A 22,605-nucleotide genomic window follows, 5' to 3' on the forward strand; every position below is an offset into this window, starting at 1 on the left:
ACTGCCTCTGACCTCTTGCCACCTAGTTACCGTGTGTGGACTAGGGGAGGCTGAGGTAGAGCTGTGGATGTCTGTGGGAGAGAGGGAGCAGGGGAGAAAGAGAGAGGGAGGAGAGAGAGGGAGGAGGAGAGAGGGAGAGGGAGGAGAGAGAGAGGGAGAGAGAGAGGGAGATGAGAGAGAGACAGAGGGAGATGAGAGAGAGAGGGAGAGGGAGGAGAGAGAGGGAGGACAGAGAGAGGGAGAGAGGGAGATGAGAGAGAGAGGGAGGGAGAGAGGGAGATGAGAGAGAGAGGGAGAGAGAGAGGGAGATGAGAGAGAGAGGAGAGAGAGGGAGATGAGAGAGAGAGGGAGAGAGAGGGAGATGAGAGAGACAGAGGGAGATGAGAGGGAGATGAGAGAGACAGAGGGAGATGAGAGGGAGATGAGAGAGAGAGAGAGAGAGAGAGAGGAGAGAGAGAGAGAGAGAGAGAGAGAGAGAGAGAGAGAGAGAGGGAGGAGGAGAGAGAGAGGGAGGGAGGAGAGAGAGAGGGAGAGAGAGAGGGAGATGAGAGAGAGACAGAGGGAGATGAGAGAGAGAGGGAGAGAGAGAGAGAGGGAGAGGGAGGAGAGAGAGGGAGAGGGGGGAGAGAGAGAAGGAGAGGGAGAGGGAGGAGAGAGAGAGGGAGAGGGAGGGAGGAGAGAGGGAGATGAGAGAGAGAGGGAGAGAGAGAGGGAAATGAGAGAGAGAGAGAGAGAGGGAGATGAGAGAGAGACAGAGAGAGAGAGAGAGAGAGAGAGAGAGAGAAGAGAGGAGAGAGAGAGAGAGAGGAGAGAGAGAGAGAGGGGAGGGAGGAGAGAGAGAGGGAGGGAGGAGAGAGAGAGGGAGAGAGAGAGGGAGATGAGAGAGAGACAGAGGGAGATGAGAGAGAGAAGGGAGAGAGAGAGAGAGGGAGAGGAGGAGAGAGAGGGAGAGGGGGAGAGAGAGAGGAGAGGGAGAGGGAGAAGAGAGGGAGAGGGAGGGAGGAGAGAGGGAGATGAGAGAGAGAGGGAGAGAGAGAGGGAAATGAGAGAGAGAGAGAGAGAGGGAGAGGAGAGAGAGAGAGAGAGAGAGAGAGAGAGAGAGAGAGAGAGAGAGAGAGAGAGAGGAGAGAGAGAGAGAGAGGGAGGGAGGAGAGAGAGAGGGAGGGAGAGAGAGAGAGGGAGAGAGAGAGGGAGATGAGAGAGAGACAGAGGGAGATGAGAGAGAGAGGGAGAGAGAGAGAGGGGAGAGAGAGAGAGAGGGAGAGGGAGGAGAGAGAGGGAGAGGGGGGAGAGAGAGAGAAGGAGAGGGAGAGGGAGGAGAGAGAGAGGGAGAGGGAGGGAGGAGAGAGGGAGATGAGAGAGAGAGGGAGAGAGAGGGAAATGAGAGAGAGAGAGAGGGAGATGAGAGAGAGAGGGAGATAGAGAGAGAGAGAGAGAGAGAGAGAGAGAGAGAGAGAGAGAGAGAGAGAGAGAGAGAGAGAGAGAGAGAGAGAGAGAGAGAGAGAGAGAGAGAGGAGAGGAAGAGAGAGAGAGAGAGATAGAGAGAGGGAGGGAGAGAGAGAGAGGGAGAGACAGAGGGAGATGAGAGAGAGACAGAGGGAGATGAGAGAGAGAGGGAGAGAGAGAGAGAGGGAGAGGGAGGAGAGAGAGGAGAGAGGGGGAGAGAGAGAGAAGGAGAGGGAGAGGGAGGAGAGAGAGAGGGAGAGGGAGGGAGGAGAGAGGGAGATGAGAGAGAGAGGGAGAGAGAGAGGGAAATGAGAGAGAGAGAGAGAGGGAGATGAGAGAGAGAGAGAGAGAGAGAGAGAGAGAGAGAGAGAGAGAGAGAGAGAGAGAGAGAGGAGAGAGAGAGAGAGAGAGAGAGGAGAGAGAGAGAGAGAGAGAGAGGAAGAGAGAGGAGAGAGAGAGAGAGAGGAGAGAGAGAGAGAGAGAGAGAGGGAGGAGGAAGAGAGAGGGAGAGACAGAGGGAGATGAGAGAGAGCAGAGGAGATAAGAGAGAGAGGGAGAGAGAGAGAGAGGGAGAGGGAGGAGAGAGAGGGAGAGGGGGGAGAGGAGAGAAGGAGAGGGAGAGGGAGGAGAGAGAGAGGGAGAGGGAGGGAGGAGAGAGGGAGATGAGAGAGAGAGGGAGAGAGAGGGGAAATGAGAGAGAGAGAGAGAGGGAGATGAGAGAGAGAGGGAGAGAGAGAGGGAAATGAGAGAGAGAGAGAGGGGAGATGAGAGAGAGAGAGAGAGAGAATGAGAGAGAGAGAGGGAGATGAGAGAGAGAGAGAGAGAGAGAGAGAGAGAGAGAGAGAGAGAGAGAGAGAGAGAGAAGAGAGAGAGGGAGAGAGAGAGAGAGAGAGAGAGAGGAGAGAGAGAGAGGAGAGAGGAGAGAGAGAGAGGAAGAGGAGAGAGGAGAGAGGAGAGAGGAGAGAGGAGAGAAGAGAGGGAGAGGTGTTAGGCCCCAGAGGTCAGAGTATAGCCTCTGTCATGGGGAGGAGATGCAACCTTCAGGGAACATTCAGCATCTGGAGCGCTGTTGGTGGGCGCCGAGCTCCTCTACAAGGGGGTTGAATCTGAGCAGGGATGGCTTATGGACCAGAGGGGGCTTGGGTTGCTGGGTGTGGGAAGGGCTCGCAGCGCATGATCTACTCCGCTCTCCTTTATTCCTTTTTTTCCTAGAGTTTTGAATTGTCCTCCACCCCCATTTCCGGCTGAATTCCCCTGACCCGTAGCAGAGGGAAGAAGATGAAGTTTTCCGTGGCTGGGGTGCTGAGTCTAAGGGGAGTCATTTACAAAAGCTAAAGCTGTAGACCCAAGGGGCAAGCACTGAGACCTACAAGAAGTGCCAGGCTGGGGAGGGAGGGATGGGGCAGCAGAGGCAGGGGAGGAGGGGAGAGGGAGAAAGCCGCTTCCCTCCCAAGATAGTCCGCCGCCAGACCGAGCCATCATCTCTCCCGTCCATCCCCTTCTCTCCGCTCACGTAGCCTCCCCCCGCTTCAGGACCTTGTCACCTTTTGCCTGCACTGCTCCTGTGGCCTCCTGACGGGTCTCCCTGCCTCCCTGCTCCCATCTCCCTGGCGTTGCGGATGGCAGAGGGCAGAGATGCCCAGGCCACTGCCCTACTCTGAGAAATACCAGGGCTTCCTTTGGGTCCAATGACGCGAGGTAAGCTGGAGTTTAAAGCCACGCCCAACCCCGCTCCCCACGCCTCAGCGGCTGGGGATTCCTGCCTCCTCTAGGCTCATCTGCCTCTGCGCCTTAGGTCCTAGTTGTCTCCCCCGCCCCCATGTCTGGAAGGCGCTTGCTCCTTATTGCTGCCTCAGTTTCTCTCTCTTCTTTCAAGTGCAGCGCCAATGCCACTTTCTCCAGGAAGCCTTTCCCGATTCCCCCCTTCCCCAACTCCTTTGTCCTGATTTTGGATGTATTTGTTCTGTGCAGACTCGGTCTACACATTGTCTATTCTCCTTCGGCCACGAAGCCCATCGGAATGGCCTCCTCTAACACTGTTCCACCAATCCGCATTTCAACAGAAGCAGTGAGGTGATAGAGTAGATGGAGGTCTGGGCTTGAACTATGTCCTCAGACACTCATGCGCTGTGTGACTCTGGGCTAGTCCACTGACATCTTTCAACTTATCTGTAAAATGGGGACATATGAAGCCCCATCCTCACAGGGTATGCCAAATACTGTGGAGGCCTTGGTATAGTCCTAGATTCAGCGATCACCACATAGTTGGCCTCGGACCTGGGCCCGAGTCCCACCACGGACCCGCTTGAGGTGGCCAAGACTGTGGGTGACCAGCGGGGGCCGAGTTTGCTCCCCTGGGCACTCAGCAGACGAGGTCTGGGCAACCTTGGGTTCAGCCACGGCCTTCCGGTGCTTGCTACCCAACAAGACTCCCGTGCGGTGCGTCCGTCCTCTCCAGGCCTGGCGCTGAAAAAGCAGCATGGGCTCAGAGGGCGGGGCTCGGCACTACCCATCCCGAGGTGCTCCCCTTTGGCAAAGCGCCCGGCACTGACAAGAAGGACTCAGGCAGCGAGAGGAGGGTGGAAAACAAGCTTCCTTTATATACAAGACCAACTTATTTACACCAACCAGACGTAAAGTATGTACATCAAAATACAAGAGGCCTTTGTTTCCATGGTGACCACTGTATAAATTAAGATAATAAATATGAGGAGGAGGAGGGTCCCACCCTAAGGCACGAAACCTCAGCTCCCAGATGTGCCAGGACCCACGCCCCCTCCCTCCCTTGGGCAGGACCACGCGCACCACGGCGGGGACCCCAGAGGAACAGCCACTGCCAGCCTCCGCGGCTCAGTCCGTCGTCACCCGCGTGCGAGAACAGTGACATCACAAAGTCCTGAACGGTATCAGCCCAGCGGCTGCTGCCCACTTCTTCAGGAGACAGTCTGTTTACAGTACACACAATTTTTTTAAAAAGAAAACCACACAACTTTACGTAAACAATCTTTTTGGTTTTGGTTTGTTTTTTACCACGGATAATACACATTTTAAAATGATACTCTCGACAGCAACAGAAAGCAAAGGCTCGTCCTTGGCGCAGGGTGGTGGAGGAGTCTCCTGGCTGTTGTAGCTTCTAGGCAGGCTGGGAAACTCACTAGTGATGGAGTGAAACGGGGTGTGCGTGTCAGGGGGTGTCCTCACTCCTGAAGCCTACAGCCTCCTGGCTATCCCAGCCGTATAAATTCTAAAATCTGGGGTGCTTGGGAAGATCCAGGAGGGAAGGAGGGGGCCCCCTCTGTGTATCCTGCCTGTCTGGACCCCATGTGGCTGGGGCCACTGGGCAGCGCTGCCCAGATTTCTGTATCTGCACAATGACCTTAGGGTTAGATATTGGATCCTGTGTGGTCAGAGGACGAGGGCTACAGGGGAGCTGTAGAACATCCCAGGCAATCCTCAGATGGTGGATGCAGGAGGCACCCCTGCTTAGTCAATGAGGTTGGCTGGCACAGAGGAGCCTTGTAGCCCAGGGTAGGAGGCACGGAGGGTGCCAACTATCAGAACCTCAGAGGGCAGCTGGTCCAACTGGCACCCGCTTACAGGTCCCTTCTAGAACACGGCCCCCCAGCCTTTGCTGGAAGAGCCCACCTCTCCTTTTGAAGGCCTCTGACAACCTCAGTGTCTGTGCAGGCTCTAGCATGTCCTGGTTGTGTTACCCTAGGAAAGTCACCTAACCCCTCTTAGCTTTTCTCATCTGCAAAATGGGCACATTTCTACCAAGCTTGACCTCATGGGGATATGGGCAGTGCTCTGCAAACTTCAGTGACCCACAGACACTTCTCTCACCCCAATTCTGATTTTCTTGGGAAGAGACTTTATGGGCTCCTTCCCGACCCAATCCCTTTGAAACTTGAGAAATTCTCCTCTCTGAAGCCCCTCTGCTCCTACCCTTGCTCTCTGGGCTGGAATCCTGATGGGGAGGGCAGGGCTGCGCCGGTCAGCCTTCTCCATCCGATATTCCTCTGCCATGTGCCTAGACTCAGTGGCTCCTCCCACCTGACTGTCAGTTCAGAGATAAGGAACCAAAGGCTCACAGCGGGCCTGTAACCAGAACCTGAATCCTTTGCTCCCCATTCCTATTCCAATCCTGGTCTTCCCCCTCCATCATCTTACATCTATGACAGTCATTCAGTGGGTCCTCTTGCACACGGGCCTCCTGGCCTGCTTTCCTCCTCCACCCCCAGGAAACCTCACCAGGTCTTCTCTGAGGCCCCGCCGAGGGGCTGCTCTCTGTACACCTCCCAATCTCTGCCATATACAACCGGTGCGGATCAATGGTTGCTGCACTCCTGAGGAAGCACGGAGCTACGCCCCCAGGTCCTGAAAGAGCACGGTTGCTAAACCTCTCTCGCTCAGGGATACTGGAAAAAAGAGAATGGGAACTGGCAGAGGATGGCAAAGGTCCAGATTTTCAGGAAGGGAAGGAAGTAGACTGCATTATCCTAGGTGACATCAAGTTTGATGTCTGCCAAGCACAGAGTGACAAATCAGCACCCAGAGAAGGAAGCCCTCGAGTCAGAGAGGCCCAGGGCAGGTTCAACATCTCAGCTGGAGCTGCCCCGAGGGGCTGCGATCTGCATAAGCGGAGGGAATGGCCCACACTGACCAAGCTCAATTACTCAACAGGACCCTCCGGACAAGGCAATGAGTGAGAGCCAGAACGGGGTCCAGCGACAGGAGGGCCTCAGGGCAGAGAGGCATCCATCCACCGTGGAAAGGCTCAACAAACTGGAGCACATGAACACGGTGGAACATCGGTGCTCCACAGGAAACGACGGCTATGGAGAATGCAGAGAAGCCGGGGGGGATTTAGATGAATGGATCAAGAGTGAGGAGAGCGGCCCAAGCAGAGCCACAACAATAACGCGAATGGAAATAACAAAAAACTGAAATGAAACTCAAGGTAATTCTAACGACCAAGTCTGGCTCAAAGGAAGAGATGGGAACACGCAGCCCCATTGATGGGACACGGCAAACCCTACCAGATTCAGTCGACGCATTGGCTAATTTTGCTGAACTGCTTTTTAATTCCGACGGCCACGCTTGGCCATGGAGAAGATGAAAACGTGGGGAGCCGTGGGCACAGAATGCTGAACAAACCGTTTCTGTAAACATCTGTTGTCAGAGAAAGTGTGCCGGGCAGCCGTTGGGGATATCCAGAAATGAACGGAATGTCCAAACAAAATGTATCAATAATTTAAAAAAAGATGCTTGAAATACTAATTTTTTTGAAGAGCCAGAGAACAAGCCAGGCCTGGCCAACAAAGGCCTTGTTTTGGGCAGGGTCAAGTGACGGGGGGGACAGATCAAGGAAGCCCGAAGACCCTGCATCCAACCTCACACTTGGGCCAAGATGGAAAGATGAGGACTGCAGAAAAGCTGCGGGAACGGTCTGGCTGCAGAGACCAGACCACAGGCTTTCAAGAAGGGCCAATGGGCCCTACCTGGGGATGACAAGCACGTGGAATGAAGGCTGCTGAGGCATGCCAAGGATCAGGTCCAAGGACAACACAAAGCTGGAAGGGGCAGTTGACAGGAATACGTCAGATGACAACGTGGAAACGTTAGGAGACATGTTTGTTTGTTGGATAAGCTACAGCGTGTCCGGGAGAGGAGACCTGGGGGGAGGGGCGGTAGCCAGAACAAGAGGGATCCGATCTGCTCTGCTTGGCTCCAGAAGGCAGGGCCAGGAGCAAGGGGATGGCCAAGCAGGCTTCTGCCTCACAGAAAGAACCACTTCCTAATAATCCGCTGAGCGCAGGCTCCTGTACGCTGCTCCTTCTCGTGGCAGACAAACTCCCCAACTGCGCCTGGCTAAGCTTGGGCCTAGTCATGGTCCTGCGGCTCCGGAAGGAAGTCCTTTGTTGCCAACCTTCCCCATTGCTGATGGGAGGAATGGAGCCCTAATGAAGTAATGAAGACATCCAATTCCATCTCTACTGGGAAATGTCAACAGCAGGGAACCGAGATCTGCTCAGAACTGGAAAACCTCATTCTGTTTTAGTTTTAATTTTTAAATTTCCTGTCCTGTCCCACAAGGGTGGTCAAGCTGACCTGGAGACGCCCGTGTGCAAAGGGACCACAATGTAGACCACGCAACGAGAGAAAACCAAGGGAGCCAGCCAAGCCATGGACTGGACAGTTGGCACATCTGCTGGCGGGTCAAGAGCCCCCTGATGCTGACCGGGACTGCTAAGAAAGGGCCCATCTCTGCTTCTGCCGCCTCCTTCTGCCACATCAGAACTCACTAAAGAAATGGCGTGATATAATGAGGCCACGACTGCCCCCCAGCCAACCGCTGCTATGGACACTGAAAGGTAAAGAAGGATGTTTGTTTACTCAGGACTCCTGAGCAGACAGCTGACATGTCATGGCACCAGAACCTCAGACACCCCGGTGAGGAAACTGAGGCACACAGAACCCAAGTGGCTCACCCAGAATTGCAGAGTGGGCAAGCTTCTGCGGCAGCATCCAGACCCGGGGCCTCCTGGGTTCTAGGCACATTGTCTACTCCAAAGCCAAGGTGCCTCTTCTGGGTTTGGGTTCCCAAGTTTTACCTTGACTTAGCCACGGCAGGCTAAAAAAACTTCTCTGATAAATTCGATTCTGTTTTCAGTACCAATAGAGAAAAGTTCCCATTTAAAGAACTTTCTTCAGGTCATTCTAGCAGGCAGGTAGCACCAGCATCACTGCCCCACTCCCTTTTAGGAGGTGACCATCACAGGAAAGCCTAGTGGTCAGGATGCCTGCGGTGAATGCTCTGGCCAAGAGGGTAGGACCCTGTCCCCTCCGAGGTGGGAGCAGAGCTGCAATGTCACCCGAGGGCAACGCAGCATGCCTGGCACCACACTGGAAGCCCTGCAAAATATGAGACATTCCTGAAGGAAATCGGACATTTTCCAAAACTTTTATGTTGGTAATTTGGTCTAATTTTAGATGCCGTAGGTCTGAAGGCAATGCCCCAGGACCAGCAGAGGACTGAGAGTTCTGCCCTCAAGATGCTAAGCTGGATCAGGAGGCCAGGTCTGGGATCCTGCAGCCACTCATTCCTGCTGGCCAAGTCAGTCATGCTTTGTGGCGGTCTGCCCAGGAGGCTGTGTGTGAGACAGCATGTGTGTCACAGTGAGTGTGTGTATCTGTGTGTGTCTGAAAGTGTGTGTGACAGTCACAGTATATGTGACAGTGTGTATCTGTGTGTGTCACAGTGAGTGTATGTATCCGTGTGTGACTGTGTGTGACACAGTGTGTGTATCTGTGTATGTGTGTGACAGTGTCTGTCACAGTGAGTGTATGTATCCGTGTGTGACAGTCACAGTGTGAGTGTGTATCTGTGTATGTGTCACAGTGAGTGTATGTATCTGTGTGTGACAGTCACATTCTGTTATCTGTGTGTGTCTGACAGCATGTGTGTGACTGTGTGTGACAGTCACAGTGTGAGTGTGTGACAATGTGTATCTATGTGTGTGTGTGTCTGGGGAGGGGAGGTGGTGCTTGGGAATGCCCAGCACAAGATTCTAATCCAACGATGACAGCCCTTTTGGAAACGAATGCCCCCGCCCAGTGGCGCCAGGTGCCAGAGCCCTCCCTCTGCACTCCTGACCTGGGGAGGAGTGAAGCACTTCCAGGGAAGCACTGGCCTGGAAGGTCCTTCTCTCCACAGACCAAGGCTGTTGCTTGGCAGAACAGCAAACGCAGGGGGATGTCCCCAAGAACACGGCCTTCTGCACAGAATAAGCCAAGTGTGGCCAGACGACTGTGTGTGAAGACAGAGGGGACTGGCAAGCCCTGGACAGGAGGGATGGACTCTGCCCTCAGCTGGCCAGGGCTGGGGGGCCTGCCTTCTATTCCATGGGCAGGTTTTAGGATCACGAGGCATCAAGCCCACTCACCAACCTAGGTCAGTATGGCCTCAGTTTCCTACTCTGTAAAATGAGGGGCTGGGTCTACACCAGGGGTGCTTAACCTGTGGCCTGTCAAAGTTATGAAATATTTTGGTGACTGTCTATCGATACAATTGGCTCCTCGAAAATCCTTTGTATCCTGCTGTTTGCACTTAGGGCCAGGCTTCTGAGAAGGGGTACACAGGTGTCCCCAGACTGCTTCCCGGAGGGGCCCAGGACCCCCAAATACTGGCTCATCTCTCACGGCCTTCAAGCTCGATGGGATCAGCTGTCCTAGAAACACGGGATCCCGATGTCTGACTACCCGACATGCAGCTCAACTCTCCTCGCTGGTCGTAGCTTCTGGTCACTTCTGCTCATTAATTTTCTCAAAAGCAGTTCTGCACTGGTTCATTAATGATCTGTGATGATCAGGTAAGCCGGGAGTCAGCGAGAGGCGAGCACAGGTGTGATCTCTCCAGCCTCCGGTGCCTGACGTGGCCAGACTCTGTTCCCGTCGACCTTGTTGGCTCCGTGAGGACAGGGACAGCCTGGTCTTTGGACCCCCAGCCCCCCCCCAAACACCCCCTGCACGGGACACAGCTGTACTTCATAAATATCGCTGGAATAGAACGGATTTGTGACCCTCCTGAGAGTGAGATCTTGTGAAAGATGAAGGAGGCAAGGAGCCACAGTGACGGGGTGAATAAACAGGCGGCCAGGCACATGCTTCTCTTCTGGTTTCCATGCCCATTAAAATGGTCAAGAGAGAAAGAGCACAATGCTTTCAGCTGATGAGAGGGCCCCATGCCTCCTTCTCAAGGGGGTCAGCACTGCCAAGCAAGCCTGCCAGAGGCGGGGTGGGATGTTTCCCTCGTTGACATGAGGTGCCTTCACTCCATCCCCACAGGAACGGAGACTATGTTCTCCTGACTCTCTAAAACATGCTTGGTGGGAGAAGGATTTCCGGGCTGGAGAGCTTGCGAAGGTAGCGGGGCTCTGCTGGCGGGGGAGGAGCAGTGAGGATGGTTTCTGAGAAGCCCCAGGATAGAGGTGGAGAGCCCACGTTCTCCTCCCGGCTGCAACATGGATCGGCCTTAGACCCATGACCTGGAAAGCCAGGACAATCACGCTGGATCCTCTGGGGAGGGGTCACAGGAACAACTGCAAAGCTGTGGAGCCCAGGGGCTGCTCACCCCTGCTGCGGGGCAGAGCTGGGCTCTAGAGCATCCCTGGCAGCCATGAGTTCTGCCTGCTGTGAAGGCTCTCGCAGCTATGAGGATGCCGGCCTCTGTTTGGAAGGTAGCTGTGTTGCTGTGGTTAAGACCTGCCCGGGGGCTGGAGGTGAGCACTCACAAGTGTCCTCCATCCACTGGGCGGGCAAGGGTCCTCCTGATGAGCTGTACCCACGTGGAAGAGAGTAGCACCATGATATAAGCTTTGCTAGCTGCCCTGCCCAGAAGGCCCTGTGGCGGATGCTTCAGTGGGGGGAGGAGGGGCAGGAGCATGCTGCGAAGATGCTGGCTAGGCCTCGCTGGCAGGAGTGCTGCGGCTCAGCTCCCTGATTCCATGGAGGATCCTCTTCATGTGGCCCACTTTGGTCACCCCGAGGTCCTGAAAGCCAAAAGGAAAGCCCACCATGGAGCCTGGGGAGAGCAACCACAGAGCCAGCCGGGAGCGGCCCAAGGCCCAGCCTGGCACCATCAGGCCACCCAGGCTGGTCCCCTGGGACTCACCGGGGAGCAACACGGGAGGAAAGCCTGTAAAAAACGACCACCTCCCCGTTGACTAGGCCTTCACGAATGACCCTCCCACAGCCCCAGACCTCCCTGTGCTGGCCCCCAGGCCCAAGCTTGGCAGCACCGTGTGGCAGGAGGCTGCAGTCCAGCTCTGCCCAAGCCTGCCCAGTCACCCTCACCCACTTGGGCTGCTCCAGCCCCCAGCCTCCAGCCCCCACCCCCATCACCAGGGTACCGGCCCGGCTTCTTCCTCGGCATTCTGGGCCCTTTTCAGGCACACTGATTTCTCTTCCCCTAGACTGGAAACTCCTCGAGGCAGAGCCTGGGCCCTGACCAAAAGCCCAACGTGCAACCTGCATGCCCCATGGACACAGCCAGGGGCTCCCCCCAAGACATGAACAAGGGGAAAGTACCTTGAGGTCCCTCCGCTCGAGCTGCAGGAGCTCGGGGCCCCGGATGTCGTGGCGGATGAAGATATCTCTATACTCACAAAGACTGAGGTGCTCAAGCCAGGCCGCAACCTCCTCCGTGCCCCAGACGTGAACTGTCAGACGGAAAAGCAGGAGGGAGCTGAGAGCCGAGAGAGAAGCCCAGTGTACCCGAAGCCTCAGGAGGAAACCAAGGGAGCCCAGCGCCCGCCACCCAGTGCCAAGATCATTGACTGGGGGTGTCTGAGAGGCAAGGGAAGACCCCCCCCCCAAAGGGGGCACCTGCTCGCAAATGCAGTCAGTCCTCAGCTTCCTGACCATCCCCTCCTCCACCCAAGAAGGAAGAAGCTGCCAGTTTGTCCAGAACCTAGGCCATGGCTTCCATGGCAACTCTGGTACTTTTAGACCCACAACTATATTTTATTTTCTTTTAAAGCGACTTTATCTGAAGGGTGGAGGTGGTCTGTACAGGACACCTTCAATTATTTAGTCATAATAGGAAAATGTGGCTTAAAACGCAACCAGCCAAGACTCTGCTTGGCCTTTCTGAGGAGTTATTACACCTAACTTGGAGCAGGGCTCAGCACACCAGATGTCGTGGTTAAGACCGTATCTGACGGAAGAAGGACTGACTGCACTCACTCACAGAACCTCCGGCTCTGGACTAGCATTTTAAAAGGGAAAATCAGACAGGACCCTATCTCAGGGAGAGAAGCCCCTTGCTCTGATTCCTGGGAGCAAAGGAGAGCGTTTTCCTGAGAGCAAGATGGCGGCAGCCCCAAGCCCAAAGCAGAGGCAAACTGTGAGGCTGGGATGCACCCAGGGCAGATGACCAGGGCCAGATGAACTGTGCAATGGGGAGACCTCATGGGCCAGTCTGCCACTTTTTTCCCAATGGGATCTGAGTTCTGGGTGCACCCAACCCTGTGGACGTCAATTGATTTGAGGAGGGATTTGATCAGAGGGAAATCATCAATCCCCACAGAGGAAGCAGGAGCAGCAGGGGCCTGGAGGGTGCTTGCAGACCTGTGTCCCAAAGTCACTGTGGTCTCTGAGGTTGCCAAGGTTACCTCCTCTCCCCCCCACCCGGGCAGACAATGGCAGAAACTTGGAGGCCTCTTCCCATTTGGTCAGGGCCGGGGCAGTTCCCCTCGGACAGAGCACACACGGGGCAATCTATGGGGTCTCAAGCCTAGAAATGAAATGTTAGCGAGGAAGATCCGGCCTGTGGGGGTGGGGGGAGACGGGCCTCAGAGGCGGGTGGGGAGTGTGCGCTCGCTTGCAGAGGCTAGCTACCAGGGAGGCTGGTGCCGCTGCTGCTGCCGCGTATCTCTTTGTTCTTGCTGCTTTTCTCCTTTTTGAATTTGGTCACCAGGCGAAATTTGCCACTGCGGCCGCGTTTGTTGAAGTCCAGCATCGTGGGATTCTGGGGGACAAAAGCAGACAAAGGGAGTGTCGGGGTGACTGGCGGCCAGCAGGCTGCCCGGGCAGGGCAGTGCCCACCACACCGTACATACTCACTGCATGTGAAGTACTTCGTCCTCACTAGACAGAGGAACGCGGGGTGACTGGCGGCCAGCAGGCCTGCCTGGCCACTGGGGGGAGCAGTGCCCACCGCCCCGTACGTACCTCGTCATCACTGGGCTCCATGAGCTGCCACAGCCAGGGAATGTCGGCCAGCCTTCTCAGCTGGAGGTCCATGTCCGCCAGGGCCGCCCCGAGCTGCTCCTTGTGGGGCGGCTCAAGCTGCTGCACCGTGGCCAGAGAGAAGAAAGGATGTGTCTGTTAGCTCTGTAGCCGGGGGGCCCAGGGGGCCAAACCCATGAGCCTGGGCTGGCAGGATGCCAGTGCAGCTCTTTCTCATACATGTTCCCCAGCCTAAGAAGCAAATCGCATGTGTCGAGTACAAGGCCACACCCAGCATCTCCCTTTGGGGTCTGCTTGGTGACTAAACCCCTCTTCAAGCTAGGTCTTGTTTCAAATCCCAGTGGGGAATGGGCCCAGATGGTCTAGAAAATACCAGGAACAAGGCCGCAAAAGACTCTCATGGACCCGTGGAGATGCCACCACGAGGTCTCTGCCCCAAAGAGGAAAACGACCCTGTGGACATCAATATCTGGAGCCATGATTTCTGGGGTGCCCACGAGCTGCCCACCGAGGGGTGCCCATCACCTGGGGAATGACAGATCCTACAAATGGGGTGGGGGCTATGGTGCTGTGAGCTGATGTAGAGGGAAGGGGGCAGAACCAGCAGGACAAGCACATTGCTGGCCCACAGAGCCCGAGACACAGGACAAGGGCACGGGTGGAATTTCCTTGGCCTCCTTAGACTGGGTAGGAGGGTTTGCCTTTTTCTTTTTGTTCAGTTGGGAGGTGGGGAGGAAATAGAAAGAAAATTAGTGACGGCTAAGCCAAAAGAATAATAAATATAAAAATTTTGAAAAACAACTGCTGAGTCATGGGCGTGGGCTGGGGTGTCCCCTTTTGGGGGCCTGCTCCTCTGGAGTGGGGGGGCACAGCAATGGCAGGAAGCAGTGCCATATTCCTGGGGCACAGTGTGGGCAGGAGCCCCAGGCTCCTTGGGCCTCACCAGCATCCTGGCCCAGGTGCCCATTCTTCTGACCCGACATGAGCAGCTGCGGTGGCAACGTGAGGGCCACCTAATTCTCAACAAGGAAGCCAATGGACTTTGGACTATTACTCTTGTCCTGGCTGTTCACAGGACTGAGAAAGTGAAATAATTTCAGCATCCTCAGGGAATACACCATCACCCCCAATGCCTTGGACTTTTAAGCTCTCAAGCCCCATACAGACAAGATCTCCTCGGAGCTTTGCCACTGGGTCAATACTGAGGGCATCACCACCCCCACTTTGTAGGCGAAGAATCAAAGCTCAGAGATTCAGCGACTCGTCTAGGGTCACACTGCTAACCAAGTGGAGGTGAGACGCCAGCCTGTTTTGTCTTCCCGATTCTGGCCCAGGCCGCCACACAAGGGGTGCCCCTCCCCCACATACCAGGGCCATCTTCCCAGTGAGCAGCAGCTCGGTCTCATTATGGAGGGCACGGATGTTGTTTACCATTTCCAGGACAAAAGTGCAGTTTAGCCCCTGGAAAGGAGGAAAACACTGTGAGGGGCCCGGGAGTGGGGCCGAGGGGCCGCAGCAGCGCGGCAGGCCAGGGCGCCGGAGCAAGGATGTACCTCAGTGGCCTTGGATTTCCCATAGACTCTGTTGATTGATTTGGAGCTGGCATTGACGGCATGGGCCAGTTCCTGCTCCATATCTTGACACGACTGAGCTATTTCCCGGATGCTTAAGAGAGAAAGAGAAACACAGGCACCCCGTTAGGCCTGAGCGGGGCACAGGCGGGAGGGGGGCCCCCAGGGGTCCCTGCTTGCCAAGGTATACCAAACGAAGCGCTGTAAGCTTGGAGGCCCGGGTCACGGCAGCCCAGGTTCCTCTCTGGCGTCATTCTGTCTCCCCTGGGCCCAAATGGGGATCCCTGTATCTGCGGGAACCCCAAGTGGAGACCTTCAGGAATGGGGGTGAGGGCAACAGGGGACAACCTTGGGGACAATCTCATCCAGACAAATAGGCCCAGGGGTGCATCTACCACACCTTACGCACCCTGGGCCTGCCCCTTCCCCAAAAGTGAAGACGGGCCAGTTTTTCTTTATTTTCACCCTTATTAAATCCAGTTTAGGAAATATCCCTGTGCAAGTGATGTTCTGGCCAGGACAACTACAGCAGAGGAGGAAGAAGGGGACCGCTGTGTCTTAGGGCTGGCCGGCCTGTCTGCCTGCCTGTCTGCCTTCCAGTGTAGGAACCCAGCCCCGGGGCGGAGGCAAAGGGGGGAGAGAGCAAAAGCCACCTGTGGATGAGGGCCCCCGCTGCCTGGCCAAACTGGTGCATCTGTGTGGACTCCTCTTCAGACATGATCTCAGGGTGCAGAGAGAAGGAGGGCGGGCGTGAGAGCTCACATTTCTGCTTATCTTCCCAGGATTTTAGGGTGCTCTCAAATGCCTAGAATGCAAGGGAATCGGGTGCCACCCAACTGTCCTCCCAGCTTGTTTCTGGACAAGACAAGCATGTCTCTTAATGCTAGGGTCCTTGAGGCCCCATGACCTGGGCTGTTCTGTCAGTGAGAGCTCTAGACACACTTCCTGTCCATCCCGTCCCTCTGCCATCTTCTCCCCGCACCATCCCCTTCTGGAAGCACGATCAAACCCACTCTTCACTGTTCCTGAATGGGGTGTCCCCTCCTTGCCTACAAGCCTAGGTACCAGCCCTATACCTTTCTACTGTTCAAATGTAAGCACCAGGAGGGCAGGGCTGCCTCTGCTTTGCTTAGCACAAAGTCAGTAACAAATGCTTTCTATTCACTCTCTAAAATATGATGCTCACACCTGGAAATGGGTGATGGAGCTGAGGCCTAAGGTGATGATCTTGGAGGTTTCTGGCCTGGTCCCCTCCTCCCTCCATTTTTGCCTGAAAAAATGCTAGAACAAATCCTTTCACCACATTGGCAAACAGGCCAGCGGTCTCCTGCTGGGACTTTCCACAGGTCACCTTTCCATCGGGATCGTGCCGGGCACAAAGCCCATGCTACCACGCCCCCTTAGCTCTAAGAGCTCACAGGAGGCCAGGGGGTGAGCCAGGCCAGGCATCGGAGGGCTGGTCCCAACTTACCAACTCCCAGGCTCTGGCCACCAGCTTATACTACAGGAAGACTTTAGGGGAGTACGGGACCCATGAGGAAGATAAAAGATTCTCCCCTGGGGGTGGGTGGGGGAGCAACCTCTTCTAGGGTGAGGAAAGCAGAGAGCAGCTCACCAGACCCCTCCCGCCTCTGGGAGTCAGCTCTTGATCCCCAGGGGCAGCAGTGTCTGTGGTGAAGCCTGACAGAAGATCCCACTGGCCTTACCCGATCCCTGGTCAGAGTCTGTGCCCGGTTCTTGTGAACAATCTGGATGTAGCCGGGGGGCTGGATCCAGGCCTCTCCATCCACCTGTACTGGGACGCCCTCATCGCCCAGGATGGCGATCTTCACAGTTCGACACTAGGGAAGATACCAGGCCCACGGATGACCCACGCACCTGGCTATGGACAGGAAGCTAGCGAGGGCTCCCCCTTTCCTCAGGCTCCCCTGAAGGGTCCTGGCTGATATTCCCTGGCTATAGCCTTCTTGCCCTCTCCTGGGTCTCCAAGGGCAAAGGTCAGGTGGGCAGGGACATGAATTCCACCTCAGAGGTCCTGCTACTTCTGCTGACCCTCCGGTCACTCCAGGGCACTGATTTCAGGCCCTGGGGACCACGGCTTACATGGCTGGCCACCATGTTCACCCTTTCTGTCACCGCCGCTTTTCTCCAAAGTACTGAATGGCACGTTATTTACATTTAAAATTAATATGGAATTCATGTGTGTTTTGCTTTTAGAAATGTTTTAAAACTGGGGCAACCCTTGAGGAAGGTGGAGACACTCTCGTATTAAAAACCAAACCAAACCAAAGAAGTGCCCCGGACCCCACGGGTTGGGGAATCAGCAGGATGACGAAGGCTGTGGTGCCCAAGGGGCCACTAGCACCACCCCTGAATCTCCGTACTGGGATCCTGCCCAGTGAATACAAGTCCTGGGCTGTGGGGAGAGCAAGGTAGGCCAGGTGTCACAGGACCCAGGCTCGCAGACGTCGGGCTGTAAGGGATTGACCTCAGGGGCCCAAAGCCACACAGGCAGGATATCTAAGCTGGACACTGCTCCTCCTCTCTGCCCCGGCACACCGGCCGTCAGCTTGTCTCCATGGGCAGTGACAGGCAAGGCCCAGGGCAGAGGCCTCTCCACTGACCCCTAATGTCCACCCCAATTTGGAGGGGAGTTTCTAAGCCTCCAAAGGCCAAACTGGGCACAGTAAGAGGTACTGGCAGCTGCTGCCCCCAGTCTGGGAGTCCTGGCTCTTGCCACTGGACCGTCCCAGGGCTGGCTCTCAGGGTCTCTGCAGGAGATTTGGGAGATCTCACTCGTGATCCCGGTTTGGCCACTGGCCTGTACGGCCTTGGACGTATCCGGCAGGGGCTGGGAGTGGGGGGAAGCACTGCTCCCTAACACTTTACGGTCCTGCTTGATCAGTCTCACTGATCACCTTACAAAATGACTTTTTTTTCTTTACTGGACATCGGATTTTGACACAAACAATTTTTTAAAATGTGTTTATCTCTTTACTAAAAAAAATGTGTTTCCCTCAAACAGGACTCTGGCATGATTACCTGGGCAATCCGGTGGTGTTGCAAATTAATGACACGGGAGACGGCCATCTGCATGCTGCCAAAGACAGCCACCACTTCCAAGACCTTGTCATCGAAGGACGGGGCTGTGAACGTCTGAAAGGGAGGCCGAACCTGCAGTGGGTGGTCAGGCAGTGCCTCCTTGGGCAAGGCCGCCTGCTCTTCCCACTTCTGCCAGTGACCAGAGGGCTTCAGGGCATGTGGAGGTAACGAGGCCACCGCTGCATGGAAGAGACCCTGGAAGTAAGGGGCAGCAGGAGGGAGGGACGTGGCCTTGTCACCTTTAAGGGGACACTGCCCTGCAGAGGCTGAAAGAAGCCCACAGAGCTCATCACAATTCCTGCATCAAGAAGCCTTGATTCAGCCGCTTCAGGGCACATGGGGCCAGGAAGGACTGGGAAAACAGGTCCAGCCCAGGCCCATGGTTCTTCCAAGCCAGGACGTCTGTGAGAACCAACTGGACAAGACGAATGCCTCGGTGGCCACGTGATGCCAGGGGAGGGCCCAGGGGGACTGCCCTGCTCATCCAGGGGCAGTGGGGGAGGGGCCGGCACAGGGCCTGCACCAGCTGTGGCTTAATAAAGGCTAAGCATATTGAATGGAGGGGGGCTGGTGAGAAGGAGGAAGAAGGGAGCATCAGGCATTGGTAGCCCTGAGATCTGACAATCCCGGGGGTCCCTGGGCCCTCTAGAGTAGGTGGAGCAGATGCCAAGGATGGCAAGTGCCTGGAGAGGGAGTAGAGGCAGGTGGAGGGGGTGGCAAGGCCGAGGGAAGGCTCTCTTAAGGGGGAGTGGGGTGTTGGGGTGGGGGTAAGCCAGGGACAAGGAAGAGGCTGAAGATGCAGGGAGGGGGAGCACAGGTGAAGAGGGAAGCCTGGGAGAAGGAGCCACATGCAGAGGGGATTGAGAAGACGAGGGGCCCCCCAGGTGCTTCTCACGGAGCCAGCCCCACTTACGTCATCTTCCTTGGTACCTCCCCAGAAGTTGGTGCCTCCGGCATAGCTGGGGATGTTGAGGACAGCGATACCCTGAAGGCTGGGCAGCGGGATGGGACGCCCGTCGCACTGAGCCAAGTGGAGGCAGAGGGGACAGAAAGAAAGGACACATCACCTTGTGACCAAGCAGACTGCCATGGCGGGATTGAGGCCTGAGGGCAGAGCCCTGGGAGGCTGCTGGGCCCCTAGGGCCTGGTTATCAGACAGATGACCCACGGAGAGCCACGTGGCAGCAGAGTGGGGGGGAAGGAGCAGGAAGAGAGGGGGCCGTACTGCCCTGAGGTCAGCACCAGCTTCCTCCTCCCAGAAACAACGACTCTTTTTCCTTATACTGACAACGCATGGACAGCGGGCCTAGGAAGGCATGGGGAGAGGGGAGGCCCACAGACGCAGCCTCAAAAAGAAGTATCTAAAGCATGAAGGGAATAAACACAACTAGAGACAAAGGGGCGAGACTCCAGGAATGTGGGGAAGGAGGAAAGAGGCAGCTAAGGAGGGAGAGCAGCCCAGGCAGAGGGGCCCGGCCGAGGAGCTGACCAACGGCTGGCCCAAAGGGCTCTTTAAAAGCCAAAGAAGGCTGTTTCATTCCAGAGGCCACGCAACAGGAAGCCTCTGGAGACGAGTGAACAGGGAAGTACCAAGGTCAGATCCCTATGGCTGATGGACTGAAGGGAGAGGAGCCCAGTGAGGAGGCGAGCGGTGCGGAGGCCCCAGCCTGGGTGTGGAGAAGGGTCCTCTACATCGCGCATGGGGACAGAGAGGCACAGGGAGGGTGGCAGGGGCAGCGGAAGCCCGTCACCCCATGTTGTCAAGGGATGTCCCCCGAGGATGAGCAGGCCAGGGTCAGGGGAAGGAGCATCCTTCTCACCTCCAGCAAGACCTTCTGCTCCAAGTTTCTATAGGTGCGATGTAGTAATTCCTTAGTCCCCAGAACCCCATACCACATCATGTTCTTGGTACGGCTCCTGAGAAGGGAAAACAGAACAAGAGTGAGCTATGCCTGTGCGCCTGTCGCCATGCCCACACTGAGTTTCCTGTGCCCAAAGCCACCACTGAGCACATGCCCACCAGAAGGCTTTCCTGTCAGTTTCCATACACACACTCATGGGGCCCCATCGACTGACTCTGAGGAGAGATGGCTAGAGAAGAGGGGCCAAATATGAGAGGCAGGACCCATCCTGAGTGGAATCCTCCCTCCCTGCTCTGGGAATGGAGCACACCTGCTCAGCGAGTCATTCCTCATTTCCAAGGGGAGAAGAGTTTCCAGACGACGCCCAAAACCTCAACTTTAATGTTGGATGGCGGCCTTTTTTCCCTTTAGCACACATTTATTTACCAAACACTTAATATGTGCCAGGCACTGTGCTAAGTAGGAAGGATATAAGGAAATGAAAAAAACAAATAAAACAAACAACCAGGGTCCCCGCCCCCAAGGAGCACGTAGTCTAACGAGAGAAAACAAGTGTAAACAAGTGGGTACAAAAAAGTATGTACCCAGAGTACATGGAAGGTAATCTAAATGGGGAAGGGAATGGCAGCGGGGTAAGAGCAGGCTGGGAAAGGTTTTTCATTTTATTAATATCTGTTATTTACTTATTTTTAAACATCCTTTCCTTTTTAAACTTTGAGTTCCAAATTCTCTCCTTTGCTCCCACCCCACCCCTACCCATTGAGAAGGCAAACAATTTTTTTTTTTTTGCTTTTAGGCAATTGGGGTTAAGTGACTTGCCCAGGGTCACACAGCTAGTAAGCGTCAAGTGTTTGGTCTGAGGCCGGATTTGAACTCAGGTCCTCCTGACTTCAGGGCCGATGCTCTATCCACTGTGCCACCTAGTTGCCCGAAGGCAAACAATTTATCAATTATACATGTGAAATCATGCAAAACATATTTCCATATCACCCACAATACAAAAAAAAATTTAAAAAGTGGGAAAATTACACTTCAATTTGCATTCAGAGTTCATCCATTTTCTCTCTGAAGGGGGAAAGCAATTTTATCGTGAGTCTTTTGGAATTGTCTAAGAGCATTGTATTGATCAGAGTAGCCAAATCATTCACGGTTGATAATTGTTACAATACTGCTGTTACTGTGCATACTGGCCTCCCGATTCTTTTCACTTAGTTTTCGCTCCTGCCATGTTTTTTTCTGAAATGACTTTCCTTGTCATTTACTGTAGCACAGTAGTATTCCATCACAATCATATACCACAAGTTGTTCAGTCATTCCCCAATTGATGGGCATCCCCTCAACTTCCAGTTCTTTGCCACCCCAAAAAGAGCCATTATAAATATTTTTGTACATATAGGTCCTTGTTCTTTTTCTTTGCTCTCTTTGGGATACAGACCTAGGATTGCTGCGTATGCACCGTTTCATAGCCCTTTGGATGGCATAGCTCCAAATTATTCTCCAGAATGGCTGGACCAGTTCACTACTCCACCAACAATTCATTAATGTGGTTCTTACGAGTTACATGTACCACTTTCCCATATAGGAATGTAAACAGTTTACCTTTATTGAGTCCATATAATTTCTCTTTTATTTCTACTTTTTTATGCTTCTCTTGAATCTTGTGTTTGAATGTCAAATTTTCTATTCAGCTCCAGTCTTTTCATCAGAAATGCTTGTAAATCCGGTTTCATTAAACATTCATTTTTTCGCCTGAAGGATTACACTCAGTTTTGCTGCGTAGTTGACTCTTGGTTGTAATCCTAGCTCCTTTGCCCTCTGGACTATCATACTCCCAGGCTCCTGCTCCTTTAATGGGAAAACTGCTAAATCTTGTGCAATCTTGACTGTGCCTCTGACCTGTTTCTTTCTGGCTGCTTACAACATTTTCTCTCTGACTTGGGGAGTTCTAGAATTTGGCTATCATATTTCTGGGCATTCTTTCAATTTCCATTTTATGCTTTGGGCCTAAGATATCAGGGAAGTTTCCTCGAAAATTTCCTGAAATATGTCTAGGCTCTTTTTTTTTTAACATCATTGTTCTCAGGTAGTCCAATAATTCTTAAATTGTCTCTCCTTGCTCTATCTTCTAGGTCAGTTATTTTTCCAATGAGATAGATATTTCATATTTTCTTCTATTTGTTTCATTCTTTTGACTTTGTTTCATTGTTTCTTGATGTCTTATGTCATTTGCTTCCACTTGCCCAAATCTAATTTTGAAGGAATAATTTCCTTCATTGAGCTTTTGCACCTCTTTTTCCATTTGGCCAATTCTGCTTTTTATAAGTCTTTTTTTTTTGGCTAGGCAATGGGATTAAGTGACTTGCCCAGGGTCACACAGCTAGGAAGTGTCAAGTGTTTGGTCTGAAGCCGGATTTGAACTCAGGTCCTCCTGACTCCAGGGCCAGGGCCTATCCACTGTGCCACCTAGCTGCCCCATAATTCTACTTTTTAAGGAGTTTTTGTCTTCAGTGAATTTTTTATATCTCTTTTACCATTACTGTTGTTTAAGATATTATTTTCTTCAGTGTTTTTTTTTTCGGTGCCTCTTTTACCAAACTGTTGATTCTCTTTTCATAATTTTCGTGCATCACTCTCACTTCTTTTCCAGTTTTTCTTCTACCACTTTCCCCTCGTTCTTGAACTCTTCTGGAATTCTTGCTGGGCATTTTCCTTTGAGGTTTCGCTTTGGTGTCTTCTTCCGAGTTTGTGTCTTGGTCTTCCCTGCCACTGTAGTAACTTTTATGGTCAAGTTCTCTTTTCTGTTGTTTGCTCATTTTCCAGCCTGTTTCTTCACTTTGAACTTTATGTTAACATTGGGCTCTTCTCATCTGGAG

General features: G+C 54.0%; 1 protein-coding gene across 6 annotated transcripts in view; it reads right to left on the reverse strand.

Annotated features, from left to right (window-relative positions):
• Nucleotides 1-4,021: 4,021 nt before the first annotated feature.
• DGKD (diacylglycerol kinase delta) overlaps nucleotides 4,022-22,605 on the reverse strand; it is a 123,124-nt gene continuing 104,540 nt past the window's right edge. For 4 of the 6 annotated variants that reach the window (XM_078154627.1, XM_078154628.1, XM_078154632.1 and 1 more), the window contains 10 exons: nucleotides 19,691-19,787; nucleotides 18,784-18,891; nucleotides 17,811-17,924; nucleotides 16,475-16,609; nucleotides 15,422-15,573; nucleotides 14,751-14,862; nucleotides 14,566-14,658; nucleotides 13,180-13,299; nucleotides 12,847-12,976; nucleotides 10,905-11,666 (listed from right to left, as the gene is read on the reverse strand). In XM_078154627.1, the coding sequence (XP_078010753.1) occupies nucleotides 11,116-11,666; nucleotides 12,847-12,976; nucleotides 13,180-13,299; nucleotides 14,566-14,658; nucleotides 14,751-14,862; nucleotides 15,422-15,573; nucleotides 16,475-16,609; nucleotides 17,811-17,924; nucleotides 18,784-18,891; nucleotides 19,691-19,787 (1,612 nt within the window). In that variant the 3' untranslated portion in view covers nucleotides 10,905-11,115. Of the gene's footprint in view, nucleotides 11,667-12,846; nucleotides 12,977-13,179; nucleotides 13,300-14,565; nucleotides 14,659-14,750; nucleotides 14,863-15,421; nucleotides 15,574-16,474; nucleotides 16,610-17,810; nucleotides 17,925-18,783; nucleotides 18,892-19,690; nucleotides 19,788-22,605 lie in introns of all 6 variants that reach the window. The other 2 variants (XM_078154629.1, XM_078154630.1) reach the window with 2 other exon arrangements.

This window comes from Phascolarctos cinereus, unplaced genomic scaffold, assembly GCF_003287225.1.
Source record: "Phascolarctos cinereus isolate Bilbo 61053 unplaced genomic scaffold, phaCin_HiC Scaffold_5;HRSCAF=322, whole genome shotgun sequence".
Classification (NCBI taxonomy): Eukaryota; Metazoa; Chordata; class Mammalia; order Diprotodontia; family Phascolarctidae; genus Phascolarctos; species Phascolarctos cinereus.